Source organism: Crocuta crocuta, unplaced genomic scaffold, assembly GCF_008692635.1.
Source record: "Crocuta crocuta isolate KB4526 unplaced genomic scaffold, BGI_CrCroc_1.0 scaffold260, whole genome shotgun sequence".
Lineage (NCBI taxonomy): Eukaryota > Metazoa > Chordata > Mammalia > Carnivora > Hyaenidae > Crocuta > Crocuta crocuta.
Window position 1 is genome coordinate 4731065 of NW_027527525.1, and position 15786 is coordinate 4746850.

The 15786-nt window shown below is 45.8% G+C and overlaps 1 protein-coding gene across 1 annotated transcript in view; it reads left to right on the plus strand.

Annotated features, from left to right (window-relative positions):
• Nucleotides 1–4013: 4013 nt before the first annotated feature.
• FBXO32 (F-box protein 32) overlaps nt 4014–15786 on the plus strand; it is a 32309-nt gene continuing 20536 nt past the window's right edge. Inside the window, exons 1-4 of the mRNA XM_077764412.1 lie at nt 4014–4186; nt 9873–9985; nt 11098–11147; nt 12590–12682. Coding sequence (XP_077620538.1) covers nt 4071–4186; nt 9873–9985; nt 11098–11147; nt 12590–12682 — 372 coding nt within the window. The 5' untranslated portion in view covers nt 4014–4070. The remainder of the gene's footprint in view (nt 4187–9872; nt 9986–11097; nt 11148–12589; nt 12683–15786) is intronic.

Consider the following 15786-nt stretch of genomic DNA (forward strand, 5'->3'; position numbering starts at 1 on the left):
TTGGCTGATCTTCAACAGGCTACCTAAGTTTTCAGAGCCTCAGCTTCCTAATCTGTAAAATAGGGAATGACAGTACGCAGCTCAGAGGCTTTTGTGAGGAGTATTAAACCACATTATACTTGCGAAGTGCTTGACACAGTGTCTTCCGCATGGCTAGCATCTGCCATGGGGGGAACAAATGTTTAAATATTTAAAACATTTTTCTCCAAGATGCCACCTTTTGACCTTCTTCCCTATTTGCCTGACTAACTGGTAAGGCATGACTCGTGGAGGATTCGGCCATGCAGGCTAGGATTCGGGGCTGCCCACCCCTCCTCCTCTCTACCCTGCTGTGTCCAAAGGAGGAATTAAAGGTCAATAGGTGAAGACAGGGGAATAACAGCATCCTTGAGTAGTTCAACATTTATTGAGTTTATTGATTGCAAGTCACATACCAAACACCATGACAGGCACTGTGGTGATGAAAACACTAAGACACAGCCCTACCAACATGGAGTTCACAGCCCCATAGGGGAGAAGCACGCATTTAAAAAAACAAATAAAACAAAACAACAAATACCCAGGGTGGCTCAGTTGGTTAAGCGTCCGACTTCCGCTCAGATCATGATCTCACGGTTTGTGAGTTCGAGCCCCGTGTCGGGCTCTGTGCAGTGCAGATCCTGCTTCAGGTCCTCTGTCCCCTTCTCTCTCTCTGCCTCTGCTCTGCTCTCACACACTGTCTCTCCCTCTCTCTCAAAAGTAAACTTTTTTTTTTTTTTTTTTAAATCAAATACCCAGCATGTAACATGGGCAATCTGTAGCATGAAGCTGTTCAGGAAAGGCAATAACTCAGTGTCTGTGCAGAGGAACTGGCATTGTGCACCCTGCTCAAGCCATCAGGCCATGCTGGTCCTCCCGGGTCGGTGCCTTATGAAACTCCCAGAGCATCCGTCTGCCTTTGTATCTTCAGTAGGAAGCCAAGACACTGATACTTTGTCTTCATGGTTCTCAAATGCTCAGTCACCATATGGCCTCCAATCACAGAGACTTTGTAAAGTCCAGCCAGTAGCTGATATGAAAGTAACTGTTCTAAAGATGGCCCAGCACTTTCTTTATCCTGAGGGGCTCAGCAGGGAAAGGCTTCCTAGTAGAAACCATATGTTTCAAGAAATGTCAAGTTAGAGTTTTAATGGTGTGGGAAATCTAAAGCAGTCACTGATACTTCAGAAGAAGGCTGCGTTATAAGATAACCACTGTTGTTTCTTTTCTTTTTTACTCTTTTTTCAGAAGGAAGATAGAGCTGCAGTACAAGAGACAAACACTGAGGCTTCCTGGGATTAATTCTTAACATCCCCCCCCCCAAAAAAAGTGATTTCCTACATATGCTTGAATTTTAGAAGTTAACAAGGCTTTGATGAACTTTCAGCCACTCAACCCTTTTTAAAAATTTTTTTTATGTTTATTTAATATTGAGACAGAGAGAAAGAGCATGATTGGGGGAGGGGCAGAGAGAGAGGGAGACATAGAATCCGAAGCAAGCTCCAGGCTCTGAGCTGTCAGCACAGAGCCCAATGCGGGGCTCGAACCCACAAACCGTGAGATCATGACCTGAGCCGAATTCAAATGCTTAACCAACTGAGCCACCCAGGCGCCCCTTTTTAAAAAAAAAAAAAAAAAAAATTTAGGTTTATTTATTATTGAAACAGAGAGAAACAGAGCATGAGTGGGGGAGGGGCAGAGAGAGAGGGAGTCAGCCACTCAACCCTTTGTCACTACTGGCTGTGTAACAAACAATAATCTCAGTGGCATTCAAGAATAAACATTTATGGGATGCCTGGGTGGCTCAGTCAGTTAAGCATCCGACTGTGGCTCAGGTCATGATCTCACGGTTAGTGGGTTCAAGCCCTGGGTTGGGCTCTGTGCTGACAGCCAGCTCAGAGCTTGGAGTCAGCTTCAGATTCTGTGTCTCCCTCTCTCTCTGACCCTCCCCTGCTCATGCTGTCTCTATCTCTCTCTCTCAAAAATAAATAAAACATTTTTTAAAAAATTAAAAATAAAGAATAAGCATTTATTTCTTGCTGATATATCTGTGGGGCAAGTGAGACATCTGCTTCATGTGTCCCATCTTGGGGCCAGGACTCTAGCAGTGGCTACCCAGGGTAAAGCCTTGCCACGCATTCATAGAAACACAAGAACACAAGAGCAACCAGACAAGCAGGCACACCATATCTCCTCATATCCTAGCCACCAGCATCCCACTGACTGAAGCGAGTCACGTGGCCAAGCCCACCATCGAGAACCAGAGAAGTACACACACTAGGAGGCCATGGGCCCTGTGGATGTGTAACATCATCAACGAGGATGAAAGAACGAGTACCGATGATCCCATTTACAACGCTTTCAATCCAGAAACGGAGGCGTTAGAGGCTCTGTTTTCTTCTTGATCACTCAAAAAACTGAGCCTCCAGAATTTAAGTCATTCATCTGGGTCAGACAGTAGTGTGCTGCCTTAGCAGAATTAGAATTCAAATCTTCTGCCTTCTTTGGTTTCTATAGTGATGTAGCTTATGGACATGTAACTCGCAGGCATCTTTAATAATCACATCCCTTAATTATGTTCCCTTGCAGATATCAGTTCTGTCCAGCAAAGGCCAGACTCAACATTGTCTCATCTGTTAGCATGATCATTGTGTTTATCATTTGTTTAGGACCTTCTGCAGTGTTTTTACAAGCTATTTTTACTATTACCACACTAATAAATTATTTATGGTGGGAAATCTGAATCAGAAAACTCTGGCTACTTGAAAACAGACTTTATTAAAAGCACCTCCTTCCCCCTCCGACATGCACCCCTCTTAAGGCACAATCATTTTGCCTACTCTAAGCCTTAAAGACTGCACAGTCTGTGGAACAGAAAATACTTGTAGATGGCCACAGAGGAAGGAACATGGAGGGGTCAAGTTTGAAACTAATTCTTGAATGTGGAATTTTTACTTGCTGCGACTGCTTTGTGCAATCCCATTGCCAAACAGATCAGACTGTGAAGCGTCAAAACTAGAAGTCATGAAGGGCAAGAAGCTACCCTGATGTGCAGGGTATCTGCACGTATCCGTTCGCCTATTCCTACAACAAATAGTTATTGAAAGTCTACTCTTGGCCTGGCAAGATGCTGGGATTTCTCTCTCTCTCTCTCTCTCTCTCTCTCTCACACACACACACACACACACACACACACGACCCAGGAGCGCTCAAGGAGTTTATGTTCTGCAGAGAGGGATGGATTCTTACAAGCAAACTAACAAAAAGTAAAACTGAACAGAGTGATTTCAGATGGTACTCAGGCTTGTGAAGAAGCTAGCCTTGCCATCCCGGTAAATTCCCGGCTTAACTTTTCTCTGGAGCCCTCAGTGCCCTCATCTGGAAAACCGTGTAGCGCCCACACTGGCCGTTCGCTCGCCTGGGGTTATGAGGATTAGGTTAACACGCTAGTCCCTGAGGGTCCCGCCAGCTCACCGCACTTCCTTTAACCCCCATCTGTCGGGTGGCGGGCCTCCTGGGTCCCTCTCCCTGAATGCTCACCAGAACTAGAACATAACCCCTGGCCTGGTATTTCCCCAGAGAGAAATTAACAACCCTGAGGATGCTTAACACCGGGAAGGAGAGGAGGGCACAGCCCCGGAGCTGGAGAGGGGCTCGGACACCTCTAACGTGCGACCCGGTGCCCCAGAGGTCAGCGCTGCTCGCCTAGGGTGCTGAGAGTTGGGTGGGGGGCTGTCCCTGCCCCCCACTCCCACCCTGCAGGCACCAGATGCCGCCCGGCCTTCCTGTCCTTGTCCTTTCTTTGGCACCCTCGAGACAGGCCTGGCCGGGGACCCGCTGACGGAGGTTCGGGGGCGGGGGTGGGGGGGGCGCCCCTCCTCCCCGCCGCCGCCTCGCAAGGGTTGCCCTCTTCCGTCCAAGAGCGGGGGCCTGAGGCTTGAGAGAGGCCCGGAGGCTGCGGTCGCCTCCCCCGCCCTGCTCCCGGCCGNCGTCCCCGAGGCCGCCAGGCCGGTCGCGTCCACCGGTCCGTCGCCCCCGTCGCCCCCGTCGCCATGCCGTTCCTCGGGCAGGACTGGCGGTCCCCCGGGCAGAGCTGGGTGAAGACAGCCGATGGCTGGAAGCGCTTCGTGGATGAGAAGAGCGGCAGCTTCGTGAGCGACCTCAGCAGGTGAGTGGATCCGCCACCAACTTGCAGCCCCGCCAGACAGCTCTGGGCTGGTTTCTGGGGTGCAGGGGGGGGAGAATGGGGGGCACGCAGGGCTGGAACAGGGTGAGGAGGGAGCCCCTGGCCACGGTGGGGGGACGGGGAGGGGGGGAGGAGGGAGGAGTTGACCGGGTTTCTGCAGAGGTCGCTAGGGCACGGGATCCGGGGGATTTGGTTTCTCTTATTGTTCAAGGTCTGCATCTCCGAGCGGGCGCGACTCTTTACAGAACCCCGGGTCCCTCTGGGAATGTGACAGCAAACGTGGATCTTGTCCGCAAACGTTCAAACTCAAGCACACAACTTCAGGGGACCCCTACCTTAAGGACACTGGCTTCGTGCCGTCTGCCTGAGCGGGGGGCGCGGGGGAGTGGGCTGCGCGCCCTTCAACCGGGGGGTGGCGGGGCTCAGAGCAGCCGAGCGCTTGGGACAAATCAGGTGACGCGATTGGACATGGGCGCAGCACCTCCAGGCTCTTCCCACGCACAGGCGACCGCAGAGTGGGCAGAGAGGATGAGTAACCAGGAAGGGGGGCCAGATGGTCCCCGGGGCCCCGGCGCCTGCGGGGCGGACTGGCGGACCCGGGGTGAAGAATCGCGGCTGCAGAGCTGCGGAGGAGAGAAGGGAGGCGGGAATGCAACCCACAAGCCTTCTGCTTCTGAAAGGACGAAGCATTTGCACCTGTTTCCTCAGTGGCCCTTTAGGTCAGTTTTCTGACTGAAATAATTTCAAGTGATGCCTTTCACCGCAGAAAGTCCCCCTGAGCGGCATCAGTCTGGTTAAAAACCCGAGGTCCGCCGGGTCGGGTGCTCTGTTTGGTTAATAACACAGAAGTGCTGTCTAGTAAGTTAAGTGGTCTGGAATCTGTCAGTCCCGGATCTTAACAGTCTCAACAGTCGACTTCCAGATCCCTGCCATTTGGCACAGGTGGGAAGGGCAAGGAAAGTGGGTCCAGAGGCCATCAGTGCAGCCCAGGCATCCTTGGATACCTTTCCACGCAGCCTTTGGTTGAAACCACAGGCACCAGACCCCTTAAACTGATTTCGGTGATGAGTCCTGCAACCAGACCAGGTTCCCACTTACTGAGATTTACCAGTGGTTTTTTTGGGCTGAGCCCCTGGCACTCAATTTTAAGAAAACTATCAAGAAAGTGTGGTTATTTTGACAGCTTGACCTCCAGAGCCCCCCATCTGTTTGTGATTTGTAAAATATCAAACTCCTTTAGTCTTCCAATGAGAAAACTAAAAGCATTTAATCCTGGGGCGGGGCCTGTCAGGACAGACAAAAGCATATATAACCCTTAGGTTAAAGATATTTTGAGGCAATTCCTGTACAGTTCAGGGAGCAAATAAGAAGTCTTATTGCACAGATAAGGAATGATGATCTTGATGGCTTGTTACTTTATTTCTGTACAACAGTCCAGATTCTTTCTGGGGAAATACAGCAAGGATCTGATGAATGATGTCCCAATGGCTCACCCGAATATGATTATAGGTTGCTCAGCAGTAGGATGCAGTAGGATACAGAAAAGCATTCAAAATACAGAGCCTCTGGCTCATATAAATATGCACACTGTGTCTGCTCCCAGAGATAAGCTGGTATCACTCCCCTTTAGAAGCAAATAGTGGTGCCTCTCGCCACAGTATGGGAGACCCTGAAAATGGTTTTAACTTACCACAAAAGTTTAACCTAGGCTGGGATCAGGTACCTTCACATCCCTTTGTCCCCTTCATGAGCCTCCTTTCTTTCCTCCCATTTCATGCCTCCTGAGCCAGAGCTGTGGCCCTGCCATAGTTATCACAAGTGGTGATCGATACAGTGGCCACCTGTGGCTCTTGGGAGGAGTCAGAGTTTAGGAATCATTTGGTAGCTCGTGGCAAAGCAGCTGGCTGTTTGTGGAGTATTTTTTTCCTCCCCCAGTTGTAAACAGTTCCTTCCCTGCTTAGCATGAGAAGTCTGCCAACTTCTTAAAAGCAGTTGGCCTTCTTAGACCTAGGTCTGTAGTCTCAAATATCCTGACTGTTTTTAGTCTTGGTCATGTTTCTCTGTGATGTAAGGTTTGGGCTGGACGCCCGCCTACACAGGTGAATACCTCTCCTGTTAGGAAACAACAAAAGGCCAACCCTTTCAAAAGGGGGGGTGGGGTGGGGTCATAAAACAGAGGACGACAGAGGCCTGGTATACTTCTCGAATTCCATGTCCAGTTCTGTGCACTGCGTGAACAAGAGTTGGGAATGAAAGGTGCATCTGGCGTGTCCCAGCCTGGGGAGAGTACTTACAGTTGACCACAGCCCATCTGCCCAGCACGCTTTTTCTGGTTTCTGCTGGCCATTCTCTCTGTGTTCTGGACCCTGTCCCCTTCCAACAGCAGGACCTTACAAAGCCCATCCCAGCCAAGGGCCCTGAACAGAGATCATGGCAGGATTTAGGATAAGTTTAAAGCAGTACCCCTTGTTTAAAAGTTGAAGCTGCATAAGACAGAAAGAGGAATGACCAGTTTAAATGTGGGTGGGCAGATTAAAAATTCAAGGAAAGCGCTTGGCATGAATTTGGGGTGGTCCAAGAATGCTTCAAGGAAGTGGTAGCTGAGGTACCTCCAAGCCTCACCACCAACCTTCCTGCTTCCCCCACCCCCAGGATGAGTCATCTCCGTGATCTGAGCCTCAGGCCACTCTTCTCCAAGTCTACAGGCCTGCAGCTGAAAACTCCAGTGTTGCTTTCTGGATAGCTAAGGCTCAACCAGGAAGCTTAGTGCCCTGGATGAGTAGTGCAGAAGATAAAAATAATAGTTCAGATTTTTATGAGTGCTTACTGTGTGCAAGGCACTGTTCTACGAGCTTCATATATTAGACTGTTTGTTTTACGAGAACAATCCCGGTACTAGCCAGGACAATTGATACTAGCCATTGACAATTTGCGTATGTATTAGAGCAAATTAGCATAGAAATCTCACCGGGCTTTAATCCATAGCTAAACCCTTTGGGGCAGGCCACAGCTTTCTTAAACGGCCTGCGAACAAAATGAGAAATGAGCCTTTCCCTCTTCCCCCTTAGCTCCTCTGTCCGAAGGGTCTTATTTTGAAATCTTTCCATCATTTCTAAAGTTGTCTTTAAGTATCTAGGTATGTGTATATTGGTAGTATAAGGCTGGGGGAGGTCTTTTTTCTTATTCTATGCCTGTGCCTATAAAAATCAAGATTAGTAAAAACTAACCACAAAATGACAACTTTGGTGGCTATTCTTGAATTTAATGAAGAAATTAGCATCCCTAAATAGTTCTACTTAAAAAAAAAAAAGTTAAATGTCATGGCTCCTAAATAGTGGTGGCTTTTCTTGTTAAAAATTTCAGTTGTAATTTTCTGTTGGCTTTGCATTTCCTTGGATTGGACATAACTGAACTCTCAGAATAACCCCTAACCAAATATGTTATTGCTTGAAAGAAAACCGATAAGCAGGCAACACAAACCTCATAGCCCTTCCTTCCAGACCCTACCTCTAGAAGTCCAAAACCTAATAACCAAGAGAAAAATGCAGGGTTTATCTTTGGTTGAAGCTTTTCTATATTCTACGGTGGGAGGGCATTCTTCTTCAACTAACTTTGGAAATGAGTCACTTGGGCTTAAAGCAGATTATTATCATTTCTATAAGGAAAGCAGGTGCTCAAATTCCTTTGAGTAATGTTCTTAGTTAGAAGAAAGTAAAATAAACTGTAAATATTTAAAATTTCAGGGGAATGGCCACAATCTATGGCCCAGGCTCTGAAAGCTTTCTGCCAAATCTCAAAGGTGTGATTGAGAGTAAGACTGCTTCATTTTATGGTTCTCTACAGGTGGAATTTAGGCTCTAGGTTTTCGTTTATGGTGTACGAATGTGTTTTCTTTACAAATAAGCCTTCGTGTGGTGTTTTTACACACACACAAAAAAAACATTTCTAACTTTGTTTTCTAAAGCTGTTCTCAGCTTTGGTACACCATGGACGAATCAAGTAACCTTCTATCACTTTCCTTCTCCTCAACTTTGATTGAAATTTCTTAAGTTGGCTTTAAGGACTCAGAGTTCAGCTCTCCCTTGTTCCTCTCTTTACTTGCTGACCTTGGAGCAGATAACTGACCTGCCAGTGGTTTTGTACACTACAGTCATGCAAGCAAACACACTCATGTGCAACACAGAGCCTGGCCCCAAGCATTCACCCTTTGCTTGCTTAAGAATCTGTCTCTAAGAGAAGACATTTCTGTAGTCATCTCTGTGGAACCTAAAAATATCCTGTCTCCTTGAATGAAAAGAAGACTAGAGATATTAGAAATCTCAACAAATGGTATTAAACATGGCCTCACAAGGGCAGATTAACAAATGATTGACTATCCATGAAGCTTATTCCTATGGGTCCAGAAACACTGAGCACATTGTTGGTGATATCATGTGTAAGCATTTATGTAGCAAGATACTTATTGTACTTATTGACGGGCTACTTGAGAGACTACTGTAGCAACAGGATACTGGAAATTGTTTCAAACTCTCTATTCTCTTTTACCATTTACACAATGTCTGCAGAATGCAGAAGTGCAGGTGTACCTCACTGTATCCAACAGATGTATGTCCAGAGAAGATCTAAAGCAAATCACACTTTAAATTCAGCAAAGGAACTCAGAAAATTAAAGAGCTCTGATGTATCAGTGATATAAGAGAAAGCTCCTGATTTATGTTTTACTAGTGGGCATTATAAATCCCGCCTTGTACATATATACTCATGAGGTTTGGGGAATCTACTCATAATACTTCAATATTTCTCCAGCATCCCTTCGATGAAAACTCTTCAGAGTTTTACTGTGAAGTTACGTTGTATCATAGAATAGAACTCAGCTCCCCAAAATGATAGCTTGGCAGAAATCTGCACCTGACCCAAGTTGAATCTGTGCATCCTTCAGTGACCTGTGAATTGGGCAGTTCTGTTTTTTCAGCCCTTATAAATTTATGAATTGTGAAATCAGCTGGTTTCGTTTAGGACCCAAGGTCTTCACCTCGCAGCATGATGCTGAGTGTTAGTCACGGAATTACATGAAATCTAAACAATTAGCATGTACACTCAACATCTCCTAGAAATGGATTGTGTAAGTCAGATTTTTGCTAATGTGATCATGTTTCGAAGGCATGATAGAAGCATGCTAGTTAAAAGAAGCTTGGGTACACTTTAAATGGGTGGATTGTATGGTATGTGAACTATATCTCCATAAAGCTGGGCTTTTTTAGAAAGCAGCTTAGGGTGGATCCTTTTGCAAAATGAAGGCATCATATACTACAGGGATAGCAGTAATTAGCCCTCTCCATCCCCCCTACAGTCCTCAGTTTTGCTTAAAGTAATATTGCAGTGCCTGGCATGGCCCTAAGTTAAAGGGTGAAGGGCTGTGTGTCAAACACAAAGGCGGGCACTGCTGGGAATTCAAAAGCAGTGGAAGCCCCCATCCCTGCCTTTCACAGAGATGTGACAATATTGCATCCCCAGAGAGGGAGATCTGTGCCTGCTTCTTTTGAGGGGGTTTTATTGTTTTGTTTGAGAAGATATATGTTTGTGTTTTATAACCCAGTAAGTTATTTATAGAAACAGCTCTTATTAAAGTATAGCTGTGATGGCTCATCCCCTCTTCTATTATTCCTAGTTACTGCAACAAGGATGTATACAATAAGGAGAATCTTTTCAACAGCCTGAACTATGATGTTGCAGCCAAGAAGAGAAAGAAGGACATGCTGAATAGCAAAACCAAAACCCAGTGTAAGCCATTTGTTTTGAACTTAAAAGAAAGCTGTTTGAAGATCACTAGGATTGGTTCTTTGGCTGGGGTGGGGGTGGGGGGATCAGACCTCGAATGTTAGATATCTGCTTTAATGTTTGCTGTGTCATTGACAGAGGTTATTGGGAACTTTGCACTCGGAAACTGGCTGTGCATTTTACAAGCAAGATCAATGTTTTGTTTATAGTCTTGTTTATAAGTCACTTGCTAGTCAGAGTGCGTTTTTCTTTCCAGCTTGTCACTAATATTTGACGTAGTTAATTTAGTTATTATACAGTGATATGGTCAGCTGAATCAGTTCCAGCACGTGCTTTTATTTGTCACTGTGTTGTAAGGCTTTGAAAACAGATTTGTTTCTCCCTCTTTCCCTGTATAAATACTATTATATTTCTAGATGCTGTATGTAAGAGTATAAATAGTTCTAGTAGCAAGCAGGAATTACAGATCTTTAGTTTAATCCCCACCCATACTACAGGATCTCTTCATGTTATCTGCTTTATTTCTACTTTTTATGCCCTTGTATAAGTTGTAGGTTTGGCATTTAAAACAAGCTTGTACTTAGGTATTCGATTTTTTTTTCAATGTGGAGCTTTGGTATATTAAATCAGATGCTCAAAGATCTGGAGTGCTTCAGGCCAAGTATGCATAACTCCAATATGTATATATGTATACACTGCAGAAATGAGACATTTGCATCTCTTAGATTATCAGTAGAGTCTCTGTCCTTTTTTTTAAAAAAATTTTTTTTTGATGTTCTACTTGAGAGAGACAGAGACAGAGATAGAGCATGAGTTAGGGAGGGGCAGAGCGAGAGTGGGACAGAGAATCCAAAGCAGTCTCTGGCTCTGAGCTGTCAGCACAGAGCCCGCCATGGGGCTCGAACCCACAAACCATGAGATCATGACCTGAGCCGAAGTTGGACACAACCGACTGAGCCGCCCTCAGGCGCGCTGAGTCTGTCCTTTTTGTTAAAACTTTTTAACACGTCAGAGTACATGAAGAAGAAACAAGTTTAAAATTTGGGGCATGTTGCAAATTTTAAAGCTGTGGGTTTTTTGGTTTTAATTCCTTATTATTTTTTTTGCCTCTGTAGATTTCCACCAAGAAAAATGGATCTATGTTCACAAAGGAAGTACTAAAGAGGTGAGCATCCATCTGTTTATTAAAGAGTGTATGCTTAGCTTTTTGCCTTTCCTAACAGGATAGGAGGGGAAACTGAGCAAGAATATGACTTCAAATCCTGGCTAGGTGTGGGTGTGATGGCTAGCAGCCCCCCACCTACCCAGCCATCAGAGGTTAGGGCTAAAGAGAGAGGGAGAAGCAAGAGTCAGTAGGTGCCCTCCCCATTCACTGAGATCACGTATGTAAAAGTGCTTTATAAAGATTAGGATACCCATCTCAAATGTATTGTTATAATTTTTTTTAATGTTTTATTTATTTCTAGGAGAGAGAGAGAGAGACAGCGTGAGCAGGGGAGGGTCAGAGAGAGAGGGAGTCACAGACTGAAACAGGCTCCAGGCTCTGAGCTGGCAGTCAGCACAGAGCCCGACGCGGGGCTCAAACCCACGAACCGCGAGATCATGACCTAAGCGAAAGTCGGACGCTTAACCGACTAAGCCACCCAGGTGCCCCTCAAATGTATTGTTATAAAGCCCTGGCCTTTCCCCCCAGAACAGTGCCTCTCTTTTGTTCTGAGATCTCTTTAGACTCCAACTTTGTTAAGTTTTAGCCCTGGAGGGGCTAATCACTAAACACAGCAGAAGTTTTCACGTCTGCTCAGTAGGCGACCCTGAGCAAATGTAGAAGGGGACAAGGCACCGTAGCAACTACATTTGCGTGGCACTTTATAAAACCCTTTGATGTACATTTTCTCCCTGCGCAGGCATCTGCTCAGATATCTAGGTTACCAGACAGTGTGGTAGGATGATAGAATTTCTACCGCTGTCAGGGACTTTGGTGAATACATACGTCCCCCTGCGGTTTGGGGCCCCGTGGGGGTCAATGGCACACCTACCACTACCCAGATACTCAGAGCAGAGCTGGGAGTGTAAGTCAGGGCCCTCTGCTCCCAGTTCCTTGTGCATTCTAGGTAAAAAATAAAAACTTCTTTTGCCTCCTCATGAAGCCTTAAAAAAATGCTTCTGATGATCCCAATGAGAAAAGCACTGAAGATGCGAGGCAAGGTAGCAGGCAGGGTGACGCGAGGAAGTCTAATTCTCCTCCCAGGAGATGTTACAGTGACCAGCTGTCATTGTCTCCCATCCCGTGTCTAACTCCTAACCTTTCCTGGATACACAACCACTTAGGATTTTCCCATTCGAGTTTGTGCAGAGAACCAGGGCCCAAATGGTGCAAAATCATGAAGAGGGGTGTTTACCATGTGAGTCATGGACTGAAGCAGTTGCTGGCTGCACTGTCCACCTCTGTGGCTCACAGGGGGTTCCCAGAAAGAGCTCATCATGGGCCAGGAAAACAGCAAATGGCCATAGTTCCCTAAGATAGGCATCAGGCATCCAGCTTGCCAGCAGGGTCCAGGTGGACCATTCTGGAGAATGACCTCTGTGCCCCCCCGTTTTCACATTCAGCGCCATGGATACTGCACTCTGGGCGAAGCTTTCAACAGGCTGGACTTCTCAACTGCCATTCTGGATTCCAGAAGATTTAACTACGTCGTACGGGTGAGTGTCTGTAGGTTAGCAGGGTCTCAGTTGAATTGTCTTTCTTGGGTTCTCTTGAGGTAGTTTCCCCCCAAAGAATGACTCTGTAGGGCACTGGGGATTTTGAGGAAAGCAGAAAACCATTCATCTCTGTCCAGATGTACTTCGAGTCGTTACGTGGATCCCGTGAGGATGGCCGTGACAGATAGGAATGGATTTTGTCCCTCATGTAAGCCACCCCCCTCCCCCCATAAATGGGACACAATGCAGGCAGCGAGGATTCTGGCGGCAACATCAGCTAGTAAGCAAGCGGAAAAACACCGTGACTTGTTTAAAAAATCTTTTGAATCTCTGATCGTTCTCACTGTCCTCGTCCTGCTTTAGCAGACTCTAGGTGACCCCATGGCGTCCTTGGTTTAGGCTACAAATCCAGATAAGTTCAAAGCACCTCAGTGCATCTTTCTCGTGACTCCCTCCCACCCCATGTGATAACGTGTTCAGTCTCACGTTCAGCTAAAGCTAGAAACTAACTACCTGTTTGGCTCCGTTGCTTTCCATTTGAAACTCTATGTTGGGGGAAAGAAAATTTTAAGGAGCTTTGGCTCCTTTCAATGATGGAGGTAGTAGAGCAAGTAAGTCTATCCATGCCCTTCAAGTCAGTGATTCTTTTTAATCGGTTTATTATTGATTATTGATTCAACCCCACCCTTAGCTCTTTCATACATTTCAGTGGTTCAACCTGAGAGGTAGCAGCTGTTTGGGTTTTAGGCTCAGAAGTAGGAGGGAATTAGGGTGCCTTGGTGGCTCAGTTGGATAAATGTCCAATTTCGGCTCAGGTCATGATCTCACGTTCATGGGTTCAAGCCCTGCATCAGGCTCCGTGCTGACAGCTCAGAGCCTGGAGACTGCTTTGGACTCTGTCTCCCGCTCTCTCTCTGACACTCCCCTGCTTTCACTCTGTCTCTCTTTGTCTCTCAAAAACTAAAACATGAAGAATAAATTTTTTTTTAAAGTAGGAAGAGAGTGCTACAAAACAGATGAACATAAGGGAAGGGAAGCAAAATAATATATGAACAAGGGAGGGGGACAAAACCCGAGACTTAAATATGGAGAACAAACAGAGGGTTACTGGAGCGGTTGGTGGGAGGGGGGAGAGACGAAATGGGTGAGGGGCATTAAGGAATCTACTCCCGAAATCATTGTTGCACTATATGCTGACCAACTTCGATGTAAATTTAAAAAGTAAATTAAAAAAAAGGAGGAGGGAATTTACCTCTTGTGGGGTGTTGGGTGGCTGGGTTTTTATCTTCTTTTTCCTGGGTTGTTATGCTTCTAAGTGCCCAGTCACCTTGAGTCACATGATTGCCACGGCTCAGCCAGAGCAATGACATTCAAGCCTCCTTGAGGCCTGGATCACTCACCTGTCATCGGGGCAGATGCTGGCCTGGCCGTCCCAACTGACCTGATAAAAACCCGGGCCTCCTTGTAGGTTAGAAGCTCTGAGCTGAGCCTGTGACCACATGAGCAGATCTGTCAGCTCTCAGCTGAGCCCTTATTCCAATCCAAAAGGGATGAAAATGAGAGACCTTCTTGATGAAATGTTCGCGTCATTCAGTGTGACTCTGCCATTTCAGGGAGGTCACTGTGGCCTGCAACCCAGCCCAGGCTGGGCTGGAGACAGGCCCAGCGAGAGCTGGAAACTGTGGCTAAGAATATGAATAGTTTCCATCTTCTAGGTGTCAGAGGAGGACACCCGGTTCTGATGTCTTCATTACAAACTGATCAGCAAAACGGTCAGTTTGCAGATGGTTCTCCTTCCTACCTGTTTTTCCTTTCACAAGAAATAGAGCCAAGGAACAAGATCATAAAAGCAAAAATCTATCTTCATGCGATTATGTGCCTTCACCTTTATCCTTCCATTGTTAACCCTTTGAAATGTGGGTACTTTTATTGTCTGTTTCAACAAATGGAAGTACAGCAAGGTAAAGTGACTTGTCCAAGGTCACAAAGCTACATAAGCAACAAAATCGGGATCTGAAACCGGGTCAGTCTTAGAGCCCACACTCTTCACTGCCATGGTAAGTTCTCTGCAAGCCGAAGACTGAAGGTACAGTGGTCTGAGGTCATGCCCCAACCCCCTACTTTCAAACTATGACAGCCTAATACTCAGCCACCCCCTCCATAAAAAGGATTTAGGACAACCTCAACTTCACAGGGTAGCTGTGAACTCAGTAATGTATCTGAAGATACCCTGCAAATCTGAATCTATTACTCAGAGTCAGCTACTAATATTTATTACTGCCGACTCGCGTAAATTATCATGGATACTCTGTACTATGTCTTTTCAAATCAGTTGATAAATGTTTTTCTACTTACAAAAAAAAAAAAAAAAACTAATGGGAAACCTGGCACTTGATTAAGACTCGCATAGAGAACTTGTATCTGATCGTAGCTAATTGTAAAATATGAGCACTTTCCCTTAAATAATCTTGAAGTTAGAGTAACTGCTGAATGCTTTCAGAACTGTCAGGTTCAGCAGTAGTGGGAAAATGTTTCTATTTTGGAAAGAGCAATCTTTTTTTTTGTCCTTGCCCCTTCACTGTTAGAGCCCTCTATAATTTGAGAAATAATGTTATTTTTATAAAAAGCTTAAAACATTTTAATGATAGGCACTGGATTTTGAGGGTTTTCTTCTAAGGAACTCAGTGCACATCTCATATATTCTTCTTACCCTTAACGCAACTTTGCAAAGTAGCTTGGCAAGATGTCCTCGCCATCTTACCACTTGGACCTAATGGTCTAATACAGTACTTTAATGGTTCCTTAGTTCCAGTGAACAACTGAGCCAACTTAGAAGGAATTTAAAAAATGTTTTTTAATCTCTTTAAAGCCAAGTACGTTAAAAAAAATTTTTTTAATGTTTATTTTTGAGACAGAGAAACCGAGTGCAAGTGGGGGAGGGGCAGAGAGTGAGGGTGACACAGAATCTGAAGCAGGCTCCAGGGTCTGCTCTGAGCTATCAGTACAGAGCCCAACCTGGGGCTTGAACTCATGAACTCCGAGATCATGACCTGAGCTGAAGTTGGATGCTTAACCAATAGAGCCACCCACGCGCCCCTAAAGCC